General features: G+C 45.7%; 1 protein-coding gene across 1 annotated transcript; it reads right to left on the reverse strand.

The window, feature by feature from the left end:
* On the reverse strand, positions 5,992–11,563 carry COMMD4 (COMM domain containing 4). Its single transcript, XM_018066541.1, has 8 exons — positions 11,474–11,563; positions 8,018–8,089; positions 7,741–7,806; positions 7,508–7,547; positions 7,102–7,221; positions 6,839–6,919; positions 6,356–6,532; positions 5,992–6,269 (listed from the first exon to the last, which is right to left on the reverse strand). Exons 1-8 carry the CDS (start codon positions 11,474–11,476, stop codon positions 6,229–6,231), a joined length of 600 nt encoding a protein of 199 aa, XP_017922030.1. The 5' UTR covers positions 11,477–11,563; the 3' UTR covers positions 5,992–6,228.

Below are 24,786 nucleotides of genomic sequence, written 5' to 3' on the forward strand. Positions count from 1 at the left end.
AAAGGCAAGTGAGTAAATACAAAACTACAATGCTGTGCTATGATAGCAATGAAAGGAGATTCTGTGATGACACAGAAGAGGGAATACTACCTGGGTAACCAAGCTTATGTTACACATTTGATGAGACTTGGAATTTTTTTTGTGACCGCCACTTAATTTGCATTTTGTTCCCTGTTTTTTTGCTTTTGTCTTCTTTTTCTTGTCCTCATATGGGCTACTTGAACATCTTTTAAAATTCCAGTTTGAATTAACTATATTGAGTGCATTACATTGTATATAGCCTTTGAAGTGGTTGATGTAGGTATTACGCTATACATATATTACACTTGTGTATATACTTGTCACAGTTCACTGATATTGACATTTTATCAGTTTGTGTAAAGTGTAGAAAACGTATCTCCTTTTTCCCTCACTAGTGTATAACAACCTTCAATATCTCCTGTACATACATTGAAAACCACATCTAACAGTATTATATTTTGCTTCAAATATGTTGAACATATTTCAGAACACTCGAGAGAAGGAAAGTCTGCTGCACCCATGCTTTCATTCTTTCCATTATTCTTCGTTCCTAATGTTTCAAGATTTCTTCTCTCATGTTCCTTCTGTTTAGAGATCCTCCTTTAGACTAAAATTTTTTTTATTTTATACTGGAGTATAGTTGATTTACCATGTCGTGTTAGTTTCAGGTATACAGCAAAGTGATTCAGGTTCATTCTTTTTCAGATTCTTTTCCAATATGGGTTATTACAGAGTATTGAATGGAGTTCCCTGTGCTATGCAGCAGGTCCTTGTTGACTATTTTATATAGTAGTGTTTATATGGTAATCCCAACCTCTTAATCTATCCCTGCCCGCTACCCTTTCCCCTTTGGTAACCAAAATTGTATTCTCTATGCTTGTGAGTCTGTTTCTGCTTTGTAAGTAAGTTCATTTGTATCACTGTTTTTAGATTCCACGTCTAAGTACTATCATGTGACGCTTGTCTCTGTCTAACTTACTTCGTTTAGTATAACAATATCGAGGTCCATCCATGCTGCTGCAAAAGGCATCACTTCATTTTTGTGGCCGGGTAGTGCTCCCACATCTTCATCCGCTCATCTGTCAATGGACGTTTAGGTTGCTCACTATCTTGGCTACTGTAAGTCGTGCTTCCATGTGCACTGGAGTGCATGTATCTTTTCAGATCATGCTTTCTTCCAGATATACACCCAGGAATGGGATTACTGGATCATAGTGTAGCTCTGTTTTTAATTTTAAAAGGAAACACCATACTGTTCTCCAAAAGTGTTTGTACCAATTTACTTTCCCACCAACAGTGCATGAGGGTTCCTTTTTCTCCACACCCTCTCCAGCATGTATTGTTAGTAGATTTTTTGATGGTGGCCATTCTGACTGATGTGAGATGCTACCTCATTGTAGTTTTGATTTGCATTTCTCTAATAATTAGCAATGTTGAGCATAGCTTTTCATGTGCTTTTTGGCCATCTGTATGTCTCTGGGAAAATGTCTGTTTAAATCTTTTGCCCATTTTTTGATTCGGTTATTTGATATTGAGCTGCATGAGTTGTTTATGTATTTGGGGGATTAATCCCTGTTGGTCACATCATTTGCAAATATTTTCTCTTGTCTTTTTATTTATGGTTTCCTTTTAGCCTTTTCTTATTTTTATATTAGAACTGCTGGTGACAATTGTATTAGTTACACCTCATCTGCAAATGTCTTGCTCTCCCCCTTTACTCTTTAAAATGTCTTACAATTTTGTCATTTTTAAAAATTGAAATATGGTTAATTTATATTATATTAGTTTCAGATGTGCAACATAGGGATTCAATATTTTTATAGTTATAATCCATTTAAAGTTATTATAAGACATTGACTGTATACTCTGTGCTGTACATGTGTCCCTGAAGCTTATTTATTTTACACATAAAATAAAGAGGTTTGTACCTCTTAATCCCCTACTCTTGTCTATTCCTCCGCTCTTCTGTCTTCCCACTGGTAACTATTAGTTTATTCTCTATGTCTATGGATCTGTTTGTTTTCTTCCATTCATTCATTTCTTGGATCTACATGTCAGTGATGTCATACACTATTTTGTCTTTCTCTGATTTATTTTACTAAGCATAATACTCTCCTGGGTCCATCTATATTTTTGTAAAAAGCAAAATTTCATTGTTTTTTATGGATTAGTGACATGTATAATATATTATGAACATTGGGGTATGTGTATCTTTTTGAATTAGTGTCTTTATTTCCTGCAGATAAATACCCAGAAGTCAGATTGCTGGATTACATGATAGTTCTATTGCTATTTTTTTTGAGGAAACTCAATATAGCTTCCACAGTGACTATACCAATTTATATTCCTACCAACAATGAACAAGGGTTCCCTTTTCTCCACATCCTTGCCAACATTTTTATTTGTAGTCTTTTTGGTAATAGCCATTCCGACAGGTAGGAGGTGATATCTCATTGCGGTTGTGATTTGCATTTATTTAATAATTAGCGATGCTGAGCATCTTTTCATTGCCGGTTGGCCATTCCTATGTCTTCTTTGGAAAAATGATTATTCAATTTTTCTGCTCATTTTTCAGTCGGTTTGTTTCCTTTTTTGATATTGAGTTCTGGGTGCATTTATATATTTTGGATATTAATCCCTTACCAGTCATATCATTTGCAATTATTTTCTCCCATTGTGTAGACTTTTTTGTCAGTGGTTTCCTTTGCCGTGCCAAAGCGCTTAAGTTTAATTATATGCCATTTTTAAATTTTTTCTTATGTTTCCTTTGCCTTAGGAAGAAAAAAAATCCCTCCCCCCAAATTGCTACAATTTATGTCAGAGTATTCTGCCTATGTTTTCTTCAAGTTTTATCATATCTGGTCTTACATTTAGGTCTTTAATCCATTTTGATTTTTTTTATGGTATGAGAAATGTTCTAATTTCATTCTTTTACTCACCCTTTACTCTTTATATATATATATATATAATATATATATTATATATATATATATATATATATATTTCTTTGGCTGTGCTAGGTTTTACTTGCAGCATGCAGGACCTTTAGTTGTCCCATGTGGGATCTTTAGTTGTGGCACGTGGGATCTTTAATTTTTATTATCTATCTATTTCTGGCTGTGCTGGGTCTTCGCTGCTGTCTGGGCTTTCTTTTCAGTGTGCAGGCTTCTCGTTGCAGTGGCTTCTCTTGTTGCGGAGCACAGGCTCCAGATGGTGGGCTTCAGTAGTTGCCACTTGCGGACTCAGTAATTGTGACACACAATTTTCCTGCAACGTGTGGGAACTTCCCAGACCTGGAATCGAACCCATGTCCCCTGCATTGGCAGGTGGACTCTCAACTACTGGACCACCAGGGAAGTCCCCATGTGGGATCTTTAGATGTATCCTGGGAACTCTTAGTTGCGGCACGTGGGGTCTAGTTCCTTGACCAGGGATGGAACTCGGGCTCCCTGCACTGGACCCCCAGGGAAGTCCCTTGTCCTTTACTCTTGAGGTGACTTTTTCTGAATACAGAATTCTGGGCTGACGTTTCTTGTCTTTCAGGGCCTGAAACGTGCTGTGTTTGTTGTCTTTGGGCTCTGCGGCTTCTGATGCGCTATTCAGTCATTTGAATTGTTTCCGCCGATATGTAAGGTGTCATGTCTGTCTTGCTGCTTTCAGGATATTTTTCTTTTCTTTAGTTCTCAGAAGTTTGATTATGATGTATCTTGACATAAATTTCTTTAGATTCAACCTGTGTGGAGTTCATTCAGCTTCTCAACTCTATACATTTGTGTCCTTTGCCATGTTCTGGAAAACGTTAGTCATAATTTCTTTGGGTTCTTCTCTGCTCTACCCTCCTGCTTCTTACCTTCTGGGACTCTGACACCACAAGCACCAGATCTTTTGTTAATAGTCCTACAGGTCCTTGAGGCTCTATTTTATTTATTTTTTTGTTCTTGTTGTTTTCCAAGTTATCTTCCCTCTGTTGTTTAGACTGGGTAATTTCTATTATCCTCAAATCCACTGATTCTTTTTTCTGTTGTTAAGTTCACCCATTGAGATTTTTACTTGGGCTATTGTAGTTTTCGGTTCTAAAATGTTTATCTTGTTCTTTCTATCTTCTATTTCTCTGCTGAGACTTGAGGCATTTTTAGGACGGCTGCTTTAAAATCCTTAGCATAGACTTGTAACATCTGAGACATTCTAGTGTTGGCGTTTGTCTTTTTTTGAGTTGAAATTTTGTTGGTTCTTGGTACAATGGTTTTTAAAAATTGAATTCTAAACATTTTGGGTATTATGAGACTGGATCGTGTTTAAATCTTCTCTTTTAGCAGGACTTCTCTGACGTGGTGCTAGTGGGGGAAGGGCTATGCCACCTCCTGCCAGCTTGGGTAGGGTCTAAGCTCCCACTCAGCCTTTGTAGGCATGGGTGGAAGGGGGACTGCGGTTCTATAGGGTGTGGCCAGAGGACAGCCCTTATTGTCTCTAACTTTTCTGTGCTGCCTGGCTGTCCTTTTCCTCGTCTACTGCTTAGAGAAAGCAGGCTTTTGTCGGGGCTTCCTTTGTGTGTTGGTGTTTCTAGGCAGTCAGCTTCTCCATCACTCAGCCTGGGATACATGAAACAAAAAGAAAATCTAAGGCACTTTTTGCTGTATTGTTCTTCAGGTCTTGAGGATCCTAGCCAGTCTGCTGTCTCATCACCTTTCGTAGTCTTATGTTTTATAAAAAATGTCCAAGGTTTTTAGCTGCACTTAAAACCTTGTGGGAGGAACAGAGAAAAGCCCATCTGTTCCATTTCTCCAGAAGCAGAAGCCAGGAGGGGAGTCAGGCCTTATCTCTTTAAATTGTCCCATCTTTAGCCAGTGTGTCAAGCTGGCTCCTGTTGACATGACTCATTTTTGATAGTTTCCTTGGACCCTGAGATTTCCCTGGTGGCTCAGATGGTAAAAGTGTCTGCCTACAATGTGGGAGAAACTGGGTTTGATCCCTGGGTCAGGAAGATCCCCTGGAGAAGGAAATGGCAACCCACTCCAGTATTCTTGCCTGGAAAATCCCATGGACGGAGGAGCCTGATAGGCTACAGTCCATGCCTGATAGGCAAAGAGTCGGACACGACTGAGTGGCTTCACTTTCACTTTTGGACCCTGAGATGTTCTAGGCTCCCCCTATACTCTCCCTGCCCTAGACCTGGGATCAGTCTTTTCTACAAACGGCCCTGGATGGCCTAAGACAGTCCTGGGAAGCCCTTTGTCTTAGTGTGTTCAGGCTGCTATAACAAAATACCATGGACTGGGTGGGTTAAATAGCAGACATCTATTTCTCACAGTTCCAGAGACTGCGAAGTCCACGTTCAAGCCAGAATCAGGTCTTGGTGAGGCTCTCTCCTGCTTTGTTGGACAGCTGTCTTCTTGCTGTTCTTATATGGCCTTTCCTCCGTACATGTTTATAGCGAGAGAGTCTGTCTTCCTTTTTTTATAAGAGCACTAATCCCATCATGCAGGTCTCATGACTTCTTTTGAACCTAATTACTTCCCGGAGGCCCCACCTCCTAAAACCCTCTCACTGGGGTTGGGGCTTGGACATAGGAAATTAGGGGTGGGGTCACAATCATCCAGCCCATTATCCCATTCCCCTTGCCAATGAGTGGTTCAGGCATGGGCCCTCTCTCTTCCTAGAGATGACACAGAGGCAAGGGCTCTTCTCCTTTCGCTACTTGGGGCATCTGGTGTTGAGGCCACCTACTTGCTGCCAGCTTCAAGAGAAGGCCAGCACAGAGAGGGCAGAGCCAAGAGCATCCTAGGACCAGGAGCTGGAGCCCTGATTCTCCTGTCTACAGACAAGCTGTCTCATTTTGGTCCTCCTCCTGCCTCACCCCTGACCAGCCTCAGTCAGCAGCTGAGAAAAGAAAATGTACCATAGGTCAGCGTATCACTTGGTCTCTGTCACGAAAACCTCTGATCTGAACCCTAAAGAAATCACACACACTTCTTTACACTTTCCACACTTCTGTTTATTCTCCCTTCTCTGGAAAACCATTGATAAGTGCCTTTCACAGGGGAGGGAAGGCAATGCTGGAAGTGTTCTCAGGATCCCAGGCTGGATTCTCAGGTGGTCACCTAGGAAGCCAGAGATTCAGGAGACCAGACCCTCAGGGTCCTGGAGCTGGGGCGGCCCCCTACTGAGAAGTTCGAGGGCAGCTCCACATGGGGCCCTGTGCTCTTCTTCTCAGCCCACGGAGTTCATCAGGGTTTGGGCCTGCTTTAAGTCTGCAGTGGGGAGAGGCAGGCAGGCAGGCAGCAGTTAGGCAGGACCTCAGGGCGCCCCTTACCCTCCCGATACAGCCGAGCCTCACCTGCCAGGAGGACCTTGAACTTGTCTGCTGAGAGGGACATGGCAACAGGCTGGACCGGGCCACCTGGGGCAGCGGCCACCTCCAGCCGCAGGTGGACCAAAGGCTCTTCCACGGTGCGCAGCAGGCTAGAGCTCAGGGTGTAGTCCACCCGCCAGCCCACGCCTACCAGCCTGTTCACTGTGAGACCGAGAGGGGCTTGAGGTCACAGGCCGAGGAGCCAGGCGGCCCAAGCCCTCACCCCGGCTCAACCCTGAACCCTCCAGGGCTCTGTGGCCTTTGAGAAGCTCTCATCCCTCTGACCCAAGAAGTCAGATTACCCAGGGAAGGTCTCAGAGGAGAGAAACCTGGGCAGGAGCCAGGAATCCCAGCCTGTGACTGCTTGACATGACGTGGTTAAGTATCCTTTCTGAACAAACACCTTCCAAACCACAGGCACCTTCCAGAATGAAGCCCAGACCCAACCCAGGCCCACCCTGCACTCACCCCGCAAGCTGCAGGCCCGCAGGCGCGCCTGCAGGGAGCTCTGCTTCTCCTCGTAGCAGCGACAGAGGCTGGCCGCGTGCTCTGGGGACGAAAGGAGGTCCCCTGAGCTAGCAGATGGGGGCTCAGGCTTAGGTGGCTCAGAGCGCAGGTCTCAGGCTCCTGGCCCAGAGAAGGCAAGGTGTGTCCCAGGGTCACACAGCCTGACCTCTGCCCAGCACTCCTCGGCCTACAGGTCACCCTCCTGCCTGCCCTCATCCCCGTACCTTTGGGCAGCCCCAGCTGCTGCAGTTCGCTGGACAAGGACTCGCCATCCACGTTGTGCTTGGCTGCACTGGAGAGGATGAAACTCAGCACCGCCACCGTGGCCTTCACATCGCCTGACTCTGAGGGGAGCCATGGGTGGAGTGTGGGGGAGGCACTGCGGCCCCAAACACCTCCTGTGGCCCCACTATCTTCAGCTCAGAGTACCCAGGCCTCCTAAAGCCACGAGCACTGCCACTGCCCCCCCAGGAGCTGGTGGAGGCCCTGGGGTGGCAGTGCCTTTCCTCCCTTATCTCCTCCGCTGGGGCCAGCGGGTCAGAGGAGGCTGGGAGGAGGGGCCTTTGTGCCAGGCCCCAGGCCGAGTACCCAGGGTCACCCAAAGGTCTGCGGAGCCAGTGGGGTGCTCACCAAACCTGGCGTCCATGGTGAGCTTCAGGATCTTCTCATACTGTGAAGAAAGGAGGCTCTCAGGGCGGGGCTGGTCCCCTACTCACCAACCCCCTGGCTTGGACCCTGTGGTAAGGACACGAGGTATCCAGGGAGGGTGGGAGCTGATCACCCACCCCCCTAGGTCTGGTGTACTTTCAGGGCAGTGGGGTCACCGGGTCATGGGACCATGGTGGGCAGGGTCCTGTACTCACGTCAATCCCCTCTCCCAGAAGGTCCTTCAGCACCTGGCCACACAGCAGCCTCAGCTTCACAGAGGACTGGAGGGGGAGGCCTTATATCAGTTAGACTGACCCACTTCACACAGGCATGCTGAGGGGCTGGCCACATGATCAGTCACACAGCACGTGAGAATGGCCCAAGAGGGCTGAGACCCCAACTCAAGAGTGACCTCACCACCCTCCACCCACCCAAGAGCCCCCAGGTGCAATCCCTCCCTGTCCCCCACCCCCAAGATCCCGTGCACTCAACAATCTTGGCCAGCGTGCTGATCTCTGCCAGGACCCAGTCAGGACAGTCCAGGTCACCACAGAATCGGAACCTCTGCAAGAGAGTGAGGCAGGTGGTCAGGCTGGAGGGCGGGCTGACATACGCTCAGGTGTCTCCCGCGCTAGCTCCTCAGGGTCCCTGCTCCCTGCCAAGATGGATGAACTCTGGCCACTTGTTCTCCCCTACTACTAGGCTGTTTAGAGAACACTCTCCCTGACTCTTCCTGCCACCAAACCTTGTTCTGATGCGTGTCCCAGGCATGCACCTGTTCTACGGACAAGCCTGAGTGCCTGCTCTGTGGGAGAACCCACTGTAAGCGCTGGGGGTGCCGCACGGAACACATGCCCCTCACCTGCTCTTCCTTTCCCCCTCCAGCTCCAGCTATACTGGGCTCCCTGTTGCTTCTACTGCAAATTAAACGTGGCTTGCTCTCTCATTTCACTCAGGTCTCTGCCCAAATGACACCTCTGCTGATGGGCTTTCTGTGACTTTCTTAAATAGCCCCTCACACAAGGTAGTTTGGAAAGGTCAGCAGATGTATTCATTATCTTGATCATGGTAATGTTTTCATGAGCATACCCGTCAAAACTTACTGAACCATACATTTACACATGCATGATTTATGTTGATTTTAGCTCAAAAAAGCAGTTTAAACAGCTCTTCACCATCATGTTCTAGCTCCTTCCTTTTTGATCTCCACAGCGTTTATCACACCACATATCACATTTTATTATTTATCCAAGGTCTCTCTTCTGTTAGAATCCAAACCCACCCAGTCAACCACATATTGATAATATCTTCCACCCGCCTGATCCACTGTCCTTTGCCCCGTTTCTGCAGCAAAGCTCTACCGCACACAATGTACATGTTCATCTCTTCACGCCTCTACCTGCACTGCTTTCAGATTTTGGGAACAAAACCTGCAAACTGGAGACACAATGAATCCACGTTCTCCTGCTTCTGTCAGGCCCTCAAGGCAGCCCTATTAACTCCATGTCGTCTACTTTGCCCACTGTTCACTGTTCACTTCAGATCTGCTCCATGACCCTGCCACCTCCAGACCTCCTTTCTGGCCTGCCACCCCCTTGATCACATGTGACCCCAGTGAAGTCCTCTAGCCATGGTCACAAATGACTTTTGTCACTAAACCTAGTCTTCCTCTTCCTTAGCTCATCCACAACAGCGGACACAAACCCATCCTTCTTGAAGCAACATACTCTTCCGGATTTCTCCCTCGGGCCTGGCCTCCGTCTCATTTGCTGGCTCACCCCTCCCCACCCCCAACCCCCCAATGGTGACTTCAGCAGACTGCCTGCTGTCATTACCCTGAGGCAAGGCACTGGGACTGCTGGTGAGGTGGTGGGGTGTTAAGGAAAGTCTGGGGCTTCTTTCCCTACTTCAGGGATTTTTAACTGTTTTGTGGCATGGACTCATTAGGCATCTGGTGAAGGCTTACAGGCCTCTCTCAAAACAATGTTTTCAAATGAATAAAGTACATAGGAAAAACTACACATGAAAGATACTAATTAAAAGTTATCAAAATAGGTAGTTCCCTGGTTGCCTAGTGGTTAGGACCCTGGGCTTTCACTGCTGCGGCCCTCGGTTCAATCCCTGATCAGGGAACAGAGATTCCTCAAGCCACATGGTGTGGCAGGGGAAAAAAAAAGTTATCAAAATATTCAAAACCAATCGGTGACGTGACATATGTTTCAATTCAAGTGATGAAAGTGATTTGGAAATGAGCATAAATGTGTAAATAACGCCAACAGCTGTGACATGCAAATATCTGATTTCTATTAGTGACAAAGTCAGAGGTGCTGCTAATAATACTGAGGTCTGTTGCCAACATTCACAACTGGAGGAAATATTAAATTTCAGTTTGAAGTTAGTGAAAATTGAGATATAGTATTTTCCTAAGTTTATGGGCCCCTGAATTCTACCCGCTGGACTATTTTATCATCTCTGGACTTTCTCTGACTTCTACCATCTCTGTATTATTTACATTTTTACCATAAGAATGTGTTCCTTGTGTAATTTCTTAAAATACCAGCATTTCTCTAGGTTCTGTCCTAGGCCCTTTCTTCTGAACTCACTGTGGCTGAGACAGATCATCTTGCTGATGACTCCCAAATTTATAACTGCCATCGTATTGTCGATCTCTTCTGAACTCCAGACCCTTAAATCCAGACTGTCTCCTACCTGGTGCACCTGGGGGCTTAGAGGTCTCACTAAACATGTATCACAGTGACTGGTTCTCTTCCCTCTGAAACCTGCCCCAACCTGTCCCACCACCACTGAGCACCAGTACCTGGGAACCAAACCCAGCTCCCTCCCTCTCCCTTCTCCCTCATGCATTTAGTCTCTGAGCCCCACTGATCTCCACTTCCATCTCCACTCTCTCTCAAGTCACTACCACCTCCTGGGTGGGGGAGTGTCTGCTGCCCCAGGCTGTTCCCCTCTCCCTTTCTCAACAAATCAGCTGAAAGGCTCTTCCTCATTTCCCTGCCGTCCTTTCTTAAAAGTCCAAACTCCTCTCAAGACCCAGCAAGCTGTGGTCTTTGCTTATCTGTCGAGCCTCATCGTTCACTAGCCTCTAGTTTCTACTCTTCCAGGTGATGAAATGCATTCATTCCTACCTTCCGAGCTCTCACTCACCTGAAGTCTTTGAATGCTGTCCCCTATCTGAAAATACAGCCTCCCACCAGCCCCTTTCCATGCCTCCCAATTCCTGATACACTAGCTGCTTTCTTTCTGCCCCAGCAAGCTTTCTTCCCGGCTCCCAGGCCCTCAGGTGATGTCATCCTTGGGAAGCCTTTTGGCACTATGCACAAGGTGAGTTTAGTCCCTCCCGGCTCAGGTCTTAACTATGACTGCCCATTTTAATTGGCAAGCCTCCAACTCTGCCCTTCCCTCCTGCAGCCCAAGTGCTAGTGCCTGGCACAGTCCCGGTATACAGCAGGCACTCATAATCTGTTAAAGGAATGAAGGAATGGAGAAGTGGAGAAGTTTCCACCCCGTATATATTCCTTTCTGCCTCTGGGAAGAGCAAAGCGATTTCCTAACAATGCAGAAGACTGAGCGAAATTGTGAGTAAGTTTTCCTCCAAGCTCTACAGGAAGGCTGGGAGGCCCGCCTTCGGGACGTCCTACTCAGGGGCGGAGAAAGGCCTGCAGAGACAAGCCCCAGCTCCTGCCCCCGAGAGTTCGGGCCCTTCCTTCCAGTCAAGACACTCCAAGCCTGCCGTCCCGCCCTGCTGGAGGAGGACGGAGGGAGGCTTTTCTTTACCAGACCCTCGGCTTTAACGACCGCACCTAAGTGTCTGCTCCGCGGCCCAGGCAGATTTCCCATTTGCTTCCCGCAGCAGCGGCGGGGGAATTTGGGGCTCCTACCATGCCCGCCCTCAGCAACCACAGCCTCGTATCGACCCTCATCCCTCACCATTGCTCCAGGAAGCCCGCGCCCAGGACTTTCCCCGTCCGGTCGCGCCGAGTCAGCTGATGCAGCTGTCACGTGACGCTGGGGCGGGGCTTCCTGGGATCAAGGCGGGAGCCAGTCGCCTAGCGTCACGGGAGCGAAACACGGAGACCCTTTGTCAGTCCCCAGAACCTTTCCCCGGGAAGGACCAGCGCCAACCCCCAGATTAACTGAAAACAGAACCAAAGCAGCAGGAAGAGGGAGTGGAAGCTGTTTAATTTGTTCTCTTTAAGGCAGAGGAGGCCTTCCTCTCTGCAGTGGTATTCAGGTCGTTTCCATGTTTCCCATCTGTAAGCAGTGCCCTTACTATACAGGTGTGGGTTGTGGCAAAAGATACATTTGTAAAACTTTATTGGAATAGAATGCACATACAGGAAATTGTACATAGTACAAATACAGAGCTTAATGAATTTTCATAAACCGTCCGCCCCGTGTAACCAACACCCAAATAAGGAAACATTACCAGTACCTTAGATACCTCCTTCAAGTGCCTGGTAGTGCCTGGGTATTTTATTTCATTTTGATGAATCCCTTTAGTTGCATAGCAAAAAGCCTGTAAGAGTTGACATGCTCAGAATGCTTTTGCAGCTTCACGAACATCAGCTGTTTATCTTAATTTTTCTTAATCTAATGGGAGAGGAAAAGGTTGCTTTAAATTGTATTAGTCTGCTTACTGGTGAGCTTGAAGTAATGAACAAACCAGGAAAACTAAGTTTCCAGTATTCCCTTAAATAGATAAAAACAAACAAAAGATAGCAACAACAAAAATACACTAGAGTATAAACTAATGACCAAAAAAGAAATGGAAAACTGATTTCTCTCTTCGGTTCTATGCCTCTCACCTACACAGTAGGCCCTGATTGTTTTTTTGTTGCAGCCTTTCAAGCTGTGAAAGGACAGAGTCCAGGACAATTAAACCACTTCATAAATAGAAAGAGATGGAAAGTTAATTCTTGCTAAAATTGATCACACTTAAAAAGATCTTTTTAAAAATCATAAACATCAGTACAATGAAATCAATAGCGTTGCAATATGCCATATCAGAAAATTTTTTTCTTTTAAGAGGACAAGAATAGTTCCAAAAGAAGAAATGAATTGACGCACTTAGGAAATCATTATTAAAAAGAAGAAAAAAAATTAGTAACAGATGAAAACTGCCCTAAGTTGATAGGGTATTTGAAAGACAAAACAGGAAACATCAAACAGACGATTTATTTAAATGTGGAAATAAGGCAAAAGGCAGATGGCACGTCCTTTTAATGTCTTACTGGAGTGTTGTCTCACAGATTTGTTTCACAAACAGAGATTATTTGACTATTTAGACCAGTAGTTATCAAACTTTTAGAGTGTTTAAGAATCACCTGCTGGGCTTGTTACAACAGTACTAGGCTCCACCCCCAGAGTTTCTCTAATTACTTAGCTCTGGAATGAGACCTGGAATTTTGCATTTCCAACAGGTTCCTTGGTCTGCTGAGATTTCCAGTTTGGGGACTACACTTTGAAAGCCACTAATGTAGGAAAATGTACCTGAGAAATTACATGTTAACTCGTGATTTTCTGTCCAGTAGAAAAGATAACCGCAAAGATTACAATTTTGTTGCCCCACATGTAATTATCAGGGTTTTGTCTCTCAGCACACACTTTGAAATGCCTTTGCCTGTGCACTAGAAATACTTCTCAACACAGACATAGGAAACAGACTTAAGGACACGAGGGGACGGGGGGAGGAAGGAGAGGGTGAGATGTATGGAGAGAGTAACATGGAAACTGACATTACCCTCTGTGAAATAGATAGCCAATGGGAATTTGCTGTGTGACTCAGGAAACTCAGACAGGGACTGTATATCAACCAAGAGGGGTAGGGTGGGAAGGGAGATGGGAAGGAGGTTCAGGGGGAGGGGAAATATGTATACCTATGGCTGATTCATGTTGATGTATGGCAGAAACCAACAAAATTCTGTAAAGCAATTATCCTTCAGTTAAAAAAAACTTCTCAAAATGTTCCTTGGGGACCTTACTGGTGGTCCAAAGTTTTAAGACTCTGTGCTGCCAATGCAGGGGGCGTTGGTTGGATCCCTGGTTGGCAACTAAGGTCCCACATGCCGCGTGGCCAAAAGATTTTTTTTTAAGTTCTTTGAATTAGCTTTACCATCTTACTGTTCCCTCATTAATTAAATATTTGACATGCTTTCCTCCACTTGTATGAAAGTCATGTGTTTCACTTTTTTGCAAATTAAACTTTGATACAGTATACTGGTATACTAGCCCTGGACAGGAGTACACAGATACTATATTCTAATACTAGATGTATCCCCTTACAGTCAGGAGCAGTAATGCACTCTCATTATCACCCAACATTATCCTAGAGGTGCTATGGCCTGGGCATCTCAACTGGGGGTGATTTTCCCTCCCGAGGGGATATTTGATAATGTCTGAAGATATTTTTAATGGTCACAACTATAGAATGCTGGCCTCCAGAGGACAGAAGGCAGAGGCCAGGAACACTGCTAAACAGCCTTCAAGGCATGAGATAGTCCCAAGTAACAAAGAAAAGATGGCCAGGTGGCTAGTGAAGGGTGCTGGAACATTGCGTATAGACCAGGCTCTCCAGACCCACCTGGGGCAGCGGAGTCAGAAGCCCACAGGTGAACACCTGCTCATCCCAGCCCCACACACTCCACAGGTGGAGAGAGGAAGGCTTCATAAGGAGGTGGAGGCAAGCAGGCAAGCGTGGATCTCATCTGTCTGCTTGAGAGAAAGCTCCAGATCAGCACTGGGAGGGTCAGCCCACGTTCCTGAGCAAGGAAGGGATTGGTCCTGGCCAGAACTCTGAAACTCTGGCTAGTTGGAGACCCCCTCTTGCCCCACAGATCATCAGGAGAGTCCTGTCCAGCCTCTGGCCGTGAGGTGATGTTTTGGCTTCTAACGCCGAGGCTCACCTTGCCTTTCTCTCTTACCTGCCACTCTCGTGCAGCCCCGCATTGAAGGTGAGTGTCTCTCTGAGGCGGTCTGAGGGGCTGGGGGCGCAGGCCCAGGGTCAGTGGCTCTGGCTGGATCAAGGGCCAGTCCCAGATAAGGCCCTGTGCGCCTTCACCCTCAGCCGGGGCCTCCCCACGCTGCACAGCACAGCCGCAGCTGTGGGCCAGGGGCACCCCAAGAACCAGGGACTGACCTCACTGAGACTGGCCACTCCCTGAAGCCCCCACAGCAGCTCTGCACTCCCTCTCCAAGCCTCACACAAGCCCTGGGTCCATCCAGTCTGCTGCTCCTGACTTCCAAAAACACTGGGTTTTGTGCCCCCTACCCCTCACACCAGGTTCCCTGCCCAGGAGGCTGCTGAAAGGGGAACTGGCTGCACCTGCTGGAGAAAGGCCTTAGGAAATCCCCTTCTCTGGGATTCGTTCCACCTTCATTCATTCACTTCCCAAATGCTCTTTTTCTCTATGCCAGGCTCTAGGGTGATAGGTCGAGCAGGGTCTGTGCCCTGAGGAGTTCCCCTCTCTTTAGAGACAGACAGACTCTCGGGCCTTGGTTGTATGGGCGCCCAGGATTGGGAAGGGGAGGGCCTCACCCACAAGAGGTGATGGTGGGTGTGAATATGGAGGGCGTGAGTGTGACCACAGGCCAAGGGTGTCCAGGCGAGCTCAGCTGGTGAAACTGGGGTGGGTGCAGGTGCTGCTCTGTCTGGAAGGCCTCCTGACCTTGCCAACAGTTGGCCCTGGCTGGATCACAGGTAATGGCTTCAAGTTGATATTTTTGTGCTCATTCAGTCATGCCCAGCTCTGTATGACCCCATGGACTGTAGCTCACCAGGATCCTCTGTCCATGGGGTTCTCCAGGCAAGAATACTGGAGTGGGTTACCATTTCCAACTCCAGGGGATCTTCCCGACTCAGGGATCGAACCCACTTCTCTTGTGTCTCCTGCGTTGGCAGATGGATTCTTTACCGTGAGCGCCACCTGGGAAGTAATACTTAGTACATTCGAATTACATAAGTAAACATGATAATTGTAATAAATGACAAAACACAGGACTTCTCTGGTGGTCCAGTGGTTAAGATGCCATGATGCCAATGCAGGGGGCACATGGTCGATCCCTGGTCAGGGGACTAGGTGCCACATGCTACAGCTAAGAGTTCACTTGCTACAACTAAGACCCAAGTGCAGCCAAATAAATAAATAAATGCTTTAAAAAGAGAATCTTGGAGAGGGGCTGCTGAGTGAATTAACCGTTGATTATGCCTACATGATGAAGCCTCCATAATGATCTGCGAACCACAGAGCTACAGGTTGGTGTACTGGGAGGTGGCACACCCCAACTCCACTGGGACAGAAGCTCCTGTCTTTGGAACCTCCCAGGCCTTGCCCAATGTGTCTCTTCGTTTTACTGTTTAACTGTATCATTTATCATGTTCTTTGTCATATAGCAAAATTGGTGAGCATAAGTGTTTGCCTAACTTGTGTGAACCATTACGACAAGTTATTTCACCTGAGGAGGCAATTGTGAGAATGCTGATTTGTAGCCAACCTGGACCTCCTATGGCGGGGGGGCAACTCTTTGATGATTGGTGTCTGAGGTAAGGGGAAATCTTGGGGACTGAGCCCTTCTCCTGCATGGTTTGGAGCTATCCCCAGGTAGACGGTGTCAGAGCAGAACTGTAGGACATTCAGCCAAGGGAGTGGGTTGGTGAGGGGAGACACCCACACTTTTGATGTCGGAGTATTCATTGTATGGAGGAATAGTTTTTCCTTTTAGTCTTTACAAACATAACCTTTATAAAACAGTATACCATATTCTATTTTGGAAGCTAAATTTTCATCCAGCAGTGACTAGTGGCAGGCTTTGAACAGGTTAGGAATTGTGCAGGCCCTGCCCTGGGTTCCCGCAGGGATAAGAGCACTATAAGCGGAGTCTGGCCACATTACTGGGTGACCTTGGCTGAGCCTCTACCATCCTCAGAGCCTCCATTTTCTTGGTCAGATTAAGAGTGTGGGTAGTACAGGGTCAGTGTCTGAAAGACAGAACTCCGTATAAAGCTGGGCAGGCTGTGCACTGCACAATTTTAGGAGAAGGAGGGGTATTCTTGTCATAATATGTGTGAAGGGAGCCCCCAGTGCTGAGGAATAAATGGGCCCTCCCCGAAATGTGGTGTGTAAACCTGTTGGTACACAAGATGATTTTAGGTGTTATGCAAATGCATTCCTTCTTACAGTTGCTTTCTATTTGTAGTAAACGATACCGACTTTCCGCTTGGAGAGCTTGTTAAACCACAGTTTTGTTTGTTTGTTTTGGCCTTGCCGTGAAGCTTGAGGGGTCTTAGTTCCCCAACAAGGGATTGAACCCTGGGCCCTCAGTAGTGCGAGCACTGAATCCAACCTCTGGTGTGCATGCTGAGCCCCTTCAGTCGTGTCCAACTCTGTGCGACCCCATGGACCATAGCCCACCAGGCTCCTCTGTCCATGGGCTTCTCCGGGCAAGAATACTGGATGGGTCGCCATGCCCTCCTCCAGGTGATCTTCCTGACACAGGGATTGAACCCATGTCTCTCACATCTGCTGCACTGGAAGGCAGGTTCTTTACCACTAGTGCCGCCTGGGAAGCCCCATAACTGCTGGACCACCAGGGAATTCCCTCCCTAGAGCTTCTGATCAGTAGATCGGAGGTGGAGCCTGCTGGACCCCCAGGGAATTCCCTCCCTAGAGCTTCTGATCAGTAGATCGGAGGTGGAGTCTGATGATTTGAATTTCGAGCACGTTCCCAAGTGATGCTTTGCTGCTGGTTCAGGGACCACACTTTAAGGACCACTTACCAAATTGTTTTCTTTTTAATACAGTTGTTTAGCTTTTAAAAATGAGTATATGTTCAACATCACTAACCATTAAGGAAATGTAAATTCAGATCATGGTACGAGAACACGACATACTTACTAGAACAACTGAACTAAAACAAGGGGAACTGAAAAGTAATGACCATATAAATACAAATAAAACTATCTGGCATATGCGTCTGGTGGAAATATAATGTGGTCCAGACATTCTGGAAAACAGTTTGGCAGTTTCTTTTAAAAACTAAACATACACCTTAATATGACCTAGCAATTGTACTCCTGGGCATTTATCCCAGAAAGATAGAAACTTGCATCTACACAAAAATCTGTATATGAGTGTTCATGGCAGATTTATTTGTAAGAGCCCCATGCTGAAAACAGCCAAATATCCCTCAAATGATGGCTAAGCAAAGTGTTTTACAACCATATTACAAACTACTCTTGTTCACCTTAAAAATAAAAGGTATTTTACTAGCAGAAAATGTGTTTCTTTGGAAATGGCAAAGGAACTGAAATTCTGGATAAGCAAGCTACAGCAAAAGGCATAACCAAGCCCAACAAAGAAGTTGAGAGGATTTGTTTTGAATGAAAGTCCAATGGAGAAAAACGGGGGTTCAGGGTGATGATGGTTTTCTGTTTGGCTGTTGCTGAGGTAGTAAATTTCTTGTAGAAGATGCAATGTACATCTTTTCCCCTTGGGGTCAAATTCACCCAGGTCCTATAATAGACATGGAGTGGTACTGGGCAAGAGCTCCCTCTTCTGGCCTCTAGACTCCATTTTAGTGAGGTTTGCAGGCTCAGTTGCTCAGTCATGTCCAATTCTTTGCAACTCTGTGGACGGTAGCCTGTTAGGCTCTTGTGTTCATGGAATTTTCCAGGCAAGAATCCTGGAGTGGGTTGCCGTTTCTTCCTCCAGGGGATCTTCCCGACCCAGGGATCAAACCCACATCCCTTCCACCTCCTGCAATGACAGATGGCTTCTTTACCACCATGCCACCTGGAAATCCCTTTTTTACACTGTTCAGCAGTAACAAGGGACAAGCTATTGATACATGCAACAACATGGATGGGTCTCAAGGGTATTGTTCTGAATAGAAAAAAAAACGATCTCAAAAGGTCACATCACGTATGATTTTATGTAACAGTCTTGAAATGACAGAATTATAGAGGTGGAAAAAAGATCAGTGGCTGCCAGGGGACAGGGATGGTGGGAGAGGAGAGATAAGGTGTGACTATAAAGGAGAAGCAGAGGAGCTCTTTATAGTGGTGGGATAGTTCTGAATCTTGATCATAGGTGGTTACATGAATCTACATGGGATAAAATGATAGAACTATACCTTTAGCGTTGTTTGGATATTGTATTACACTTATATGTAATCGCTGGAGGAAACAGAGAAGGGTACACAGAGCCTCTCTGCACTATCTTTGAAATCTTTGAATCTATAATGATTTCAAATGAGTTTTTAAAAAATGGAAAATAATTTGTCGTGGTCCCTGTGAGGGCTGGAAAAAAATTTCCAGACACGAGGCAGAACAAGAACAGACTGGAATTTATTAGAGCTGGAGAGGCTGTTAGAACAGCATGTTGGCTCAATGGAGAGCCCTTTTGTGGGCTAGTAGCCAATTCTTATGGCTTCAAGACAGAAAAGGCATTCTGGAAGGGTGGCAGTAGGTGATTAGTTATGATGCTGTAGGGGGAATATTCTATCTAATATGGAGTCAGGGAGCTGGCTGGTTGAGATCACGAGGCTCAGGGCAGTAGTTGCTATGTTGTTGTTCAGTCGCTAAGTTATGTCCAACTATTTGCCACTGAGAGGGTAACGGGCAGGAAGGCCAGGGGTCTCCAACTGGAGGAAATAGGCTGCAAGTGTCAGACAGTTTTTATTTCTCCCTTGAGCGGCAGAAGGAAACAAACTACAAGAGTCAGATTTTTTTCTCTTAAATTTCTGTGTTGCCATGACGACACCTGGTTCCACCCGAACTTTTTTCAGACCTTGCGCTAACCAATGCGTTTTTCTTTTGGAAATGTTTTTCTTAAGCTATGTTCATGAAACTATGTATTTGCTTTTGGGATTTGCTTTTCTTCAAAATGATTCTACCTAAGACTAACTTTTTTTCTTTTCTCAAATCTTGGGCTCTTAATAGCTCAACAAACCAGTATTCATATCAATTGTTTTATGGCTGGGGAATGACACACCTCATGCCATCCTATCTTAAAAATGCATATTGTGGGAGAGGGGCCTGGGGAAACTCCGTCAACCTTGAGGTGTCTCTCTTATCTGATTAATAGCTTTTTAACAGACATAAATGGCTAAAGACTAGCAAGGGGGCACTCTTTCTGCCCTCTTCTGACGTCTATGTCAGAAGCTTTTCCTACCTCTTTTATACTTTACTAAACCTTTATTACACAAACGCTCTGAGTGATCAAGCCTCATCACTGGCCCCGTATTGAATTCCTCTCCTCCAGAGGTCAAGAATCCAGGCGGCGTCTTTCACAGCTCAGCAACAACCTTTCATCTTGGGGGCTCGCCCGGGGTTCTTCAGGACAAGTTAAGGACGCTTGGAGCTCTAGTCCTTGCTTGTGTGTGTGATCGATTAAAAGAGACACATATGTGAACCAAGGGCTGTGTCTTAATCTGCGGTTCTGAGGTGACCTCATACGGTTTATGGCAGAAACCCTGTCAGGGGATTATACCAACCTTCTAATGTCAAGAGGCACCCAATGTCTCCTTCGGGGAATGGCCAGAGATGGACGAAGTGTGTGGGCTGAACTCTCCTTTCTCGGTCAAACTTTCCAGTCTCTCTGACCATTTCATAACTTCTGGGAATTAGAACAAACTACTAACCTACTCTGTTGGATCATAGACTTTCAAGGGACTTGTGATCTATGTTGTTACTGTGTACTGTTACTTAGGTCCCAAATTTAGACTGGTAATCAGGAAACGCCTAGTCTCACTAGGAGCTGAAAGGTCAGAAGCTAGATGGAGCTCTAGCTCCAAGAGCATCTCTCAGGTTGAAGGTTCCTCAGGAAGTACAGCCGGCTTCTTCCTTTGGGAAGGGTAGCTCTTAGTGGATCAGAGGAGACTCTAGGGTGGCTTTTGTCCCTACTCCTTAGATATCCTTTCTGTGGAATCTGTAGGAATACTGGTGTAGTGACGCTCAGAAGGAACATATTGGTTTTATGTTTGTACCCATCTTATTGTAGTCAGAAATATATTCAGGGTCGTGCAGACACTCAGGAGATGAATGTTTCCCCCACTGGTCTTAGCTTGGGAGGCATTTCGGAAGGTTACTCTGATTGCACCCCGGGTGGTATCAGAGATACACAAGGTTTTCATGCTGAGGAGCTGGACATTGGTCTGGAATGCCATCAGGTCCCCTAGTGCACCTCCACTCCACCTCAGTGGTAGAAGCCGGGAGGGATGAGTAAGTCACCTGCGTTGGTAAGGGGCAGACTAAGTCCGACCAGGGAAGGAAAGCTTCAGTGTAAAGTCTGTCTATACTCCCTTCTAGAGCAGGGAGGGATGCCTCTGGTAGAAAGATGGCACCGATCGCTTTTTTTCCTCTTACAGATGGGAGCTAACAATTCCAGCCTTGCTCCTTTGAACTGTATCCTGAAAAACTGGGATATATTTGATCCCTAGGGCTTAAAGAAGACACGCCTGATCTTCCTATGTGATACCATGGCCATGGTACCCATTGGATGATGGCGAACGGTGACCAGCTGGAGGGTCTCTTAATTTTAATAACATTTTACAATTCGAACGGTTCTGTAGAAAACAAGGGAAATGGGTAAAAGTAGCATATGTGTCGGAGAAGGCAGTGGCACCCCGCTCCAGTGCTCTTGCCTGGAAAATCCCATGGGCGGAGGAGCCTGGTAGGCTGCAGTCCATGGGGTTGCTAAGAGTCAGATACGACTGAGCAACTTCACTTTCACTTTTCACTTTCATGCATTGGAGAAGAAAATGGCAACCCACTCCGGTGTTCTTGCCTGGAGAATCCCAGGAACAGGGGAGCCTGGTGGGCTGCCATCTGTGGGGTCGCACAGAGTCGGACACGACTGAAGCGACTTAGCAGCAGCAGCATATGTGTTGCCCTTTTTCTCTCTGCAAGACATGCCAGATTTATTTCCTCAAGGTATAGATTTGGGCATGAAACCTTCAGCTCCCTTCTGTCCTCCTACTTTGCCCCCATATCTGGGGCTCCAAACTGAAAGTCAGGGAACACCCCCAGGAAGGGTTGCCTTGATCTCAGTAAAAATCCAAACTGAGATTCAAATTGCCAGAGTAGAGGGCCAAACAACGCCTGTCTTAGTAAGACCTCAAACTACTCTGGTTTCAATAGAAACCCAGGCAGTCAAAGTAAGAGAAGCTCAGACAGCAAAAGCTAAGGGTGAAATACAGGGTGAGATGGAGGACAGGAGACAAAGAGATAAAGAAAAACAGGCTTCTCCAATCTATCCCTGGGATCATATGTGCTGAACAGCCAGAGAGGCTGGGGACCAGCCACACAAGCTGTTGCCTCTTCATGAAGCATCCACTGTTTGTTTCCTCCTGCCACTTAAGGGAGAGATAAAACATGTCTGACACTTGTAGCCTGTTTCCTCCATTTGGAGACCCCTGGCCTTCCTGCTGTTACCCTCTCACCACCCCATGGACTGCAGCATGCCAGGCTTCCCTGTCCCTCACTATCTCCTGGAGCTTGCTCAAACTCATGTCCATTGAGTCAATGATGCCATCCAACCATTTTATCCTCTTGCCAGCCCCTTCTCCTCTTATCCTCAATCTTTCCCAGCATCAGGGTCTTTTCCAGTGATTTGGCTCTTCTCATCAGGTGGCCAAAGTAGTGGAGCTTCAGTGTCAGTCGTTTCAATGAATGTTCAGGGTTGATTTCCTTTAGGCCTGACTGGTTTGATCTTCTTGCTGTCCAAGGGACTCTCAAGAGTCTTCTCAAACACCACAGTTTGAACGCATCAGTTTTTTTGTGCTCAGCCTTCTTTATGGTCCAACTCGGGGCTTTTCCAAGGTACTTTTTCCCCTAAGTGGTCCAAGGGCATGTAGTCCTTTCAATGAATATTCAGAGTTGATTTCCTTTAGGCTTGACACGTTTGATCTCTTTGCTGTCCAAGGGACTCTCAAGTGTCTTTGCCAGTACCACAGTTTGAAAGCATCAGTTCTTCAGTGCTCAGCCTTTTTATGGTCCAGCTCTCACATCTGTACATGACTAGTGGAATGTAGTTGCTATGGGACTTGGTTAATTCCAGAGATTTTTGTTTAAATTCTGTCTTCTAATTCTCATATCTCAGCCATTTATGAGTCTGCTTGTGTTGACTGGTTTTTCTCTTAATTTTAGGATACATTTTCTTGCTGCTTCATACATTTAGTAAATATTTCTTTATATGGTGGACTTTGAACATGCACTGTAGAGATTTGGCTTGTGTTATCTCACTCTAAATACGTTGAGTTTTGTTCTGTTCAGCAGTTAAATTACTAAGGAATTAACTTAACCGTGTATGTCATGGCTTGGCTTTAGGTTTTGTTAGGGTGTGTCTTTTCCTATTTTGTCCTTATTCCTAGGGAATCGTCCTTACTCCCAAAGTATAGCCTTCAAGTCTCTCATGTCAGTTTATGGGAATGTCCTTCCTTGATGCTTTCAGAAAGTAGTTATATGATCTCCACCTAATTTACTGTAGCAAATGTCATGTCCAGGCTTCAGGGAGTCATTCTAGCAGGATGTTGGACTCCAGATGTTGTTGACAGATATTAAATTCATGGGAGAGTGCTCCCAGGTAAGTAAATTCTCATGTCTTCTCTTATACTTCCTCTCCCAGATTCTTCCAGTACATAATAGCTCCTGCAACTCTTTTGGTAAATAAATGGTTTCATCCGGAGCAGGAATGTACATTTGATCTTGGGCCATGATGGGGACTAACTCTAGGTATTGGTCTGGTGGCAGTGTGGGGCAGCAAAGAGAAGGGGACACAGTATCATTCTGTAAGGGAAGATTCTACCTCGGGGAAGTTCTCTGCCTAGTCTCCAGGCAGCAGGAGGCTGCTCTGCTTACTAAGGTTTGAGATGAGGGGTTTTTATAGCCTAGCCTGTTCAGGGAAAACTGGAGGTTCAAGTTTCTTGAGTGTATCCATTCAAATTTTCCCATAGCAGTAATCTGAATCCCATTACTTTTCTATCAGGGACCCTGCCTTTATGGTAGGAGATCAATTATGGTTGATCATACAGCCTCCTTTGCAGTTCTGCCACCCTTATGATTCAATTCCGTGTCTGATTTTCTGCTTATTCTACTCTCCAGGAGCAAGAGAACAGGGTTTTGAGGAGCCACCATACGATTTTCCACAGCGGCTGTAGCACTTTACATTCCCACCCGCAGTGCACAAAGACTCCAGCTTCTTCACATCCTGAAAGGGAACTCTCCTACATTGTCAGCGGAAACTGTAAATCGGTGCAGCCAGTATGGGAAACAGTATGGAGTTTGCTAAAAAAGAAAACTAAAAGAAGCATTGCCATATGATCCATCAGCCCCACTCCTGGGCATATATCCAGAAAAAAATTTAATTTGAAAAGATGCATGCACCCCAGAGTTCACAGCAGCACTATTTACAATAGCCAAGACATGGAAGCAACCTAATTGTCCATCAACAGATGAACAGGTAAAGATGCTGTGGTATATACATGTGATAGAGTACTACTCACCCATGAAAAAGAAATAATGCCATTTGCAACAACGTGGATGGATTTAGAGGTATCACAGTAAGTGAAGCAAGTCAGAAAGAGAAAGACAAATGGCATATGATATTACTTATAGTGGAATCTAAAATATGATACAAATGAACTTATTTACAAAACAGAAACAGGTTCATAAACATAGAAAGCAAACTGACGGCTACCAAAGCAGGGAAAGGTGGGTAGGGATAAATTAGGAGTTTGGGATTAGCAGATACAAACTACCATATATAAAATAGATTACACCGTGCTGCACGACCGTACCGGACTATTCCTTGCTGGATAGCACAGGGAACTAGATTCAGGATCCTGCAATAAGCCATAATGGAAAAGAATATGTATGTACATATAACTGGATTGCTTTGCTGTACATCAGAAACTAACACAGCTTTGTAAATTACTTCAGTAAAAAAAAAAAAAGTATCCGCATCCTTGCCAATGCTTGCTGTATTAGGGGTTTTGTTTTTTTTTTTTGTTTTTTTTTTTTTTTAATAACAGCCACCCTAATGGGTGTGTGTTAGTTCTCTTATTATAGTTTTGATTTGTGTTTCACTAATGATTAGTGAGGTTGAGTATCTTTCATATGCTTGTTGGCCAATTGTATATGTTCTTTGGAGAAATTTCTATTCAGTTCCCTTGCCTATTTCTGAATCTGGTTTTTGTTGAGTTTGGGGAGTTTTCTATATATTCTGGTTATTAATCCCCTATCAGAT

The sequence above is a fragment of the Capra hircus genome, chromosome 21 (genome assembly GCF_001704415.2).
Source record: "Capra hircus breed San Clemente chromosome 21, ASM170441v1, whole genome shotgun sequence".
Taxonomy (NCBI): Eukaryota; Metazoa; Chordata; class Mammalia; order Artiodactyla; family Bovidae; genus Capra; species Capra hircus.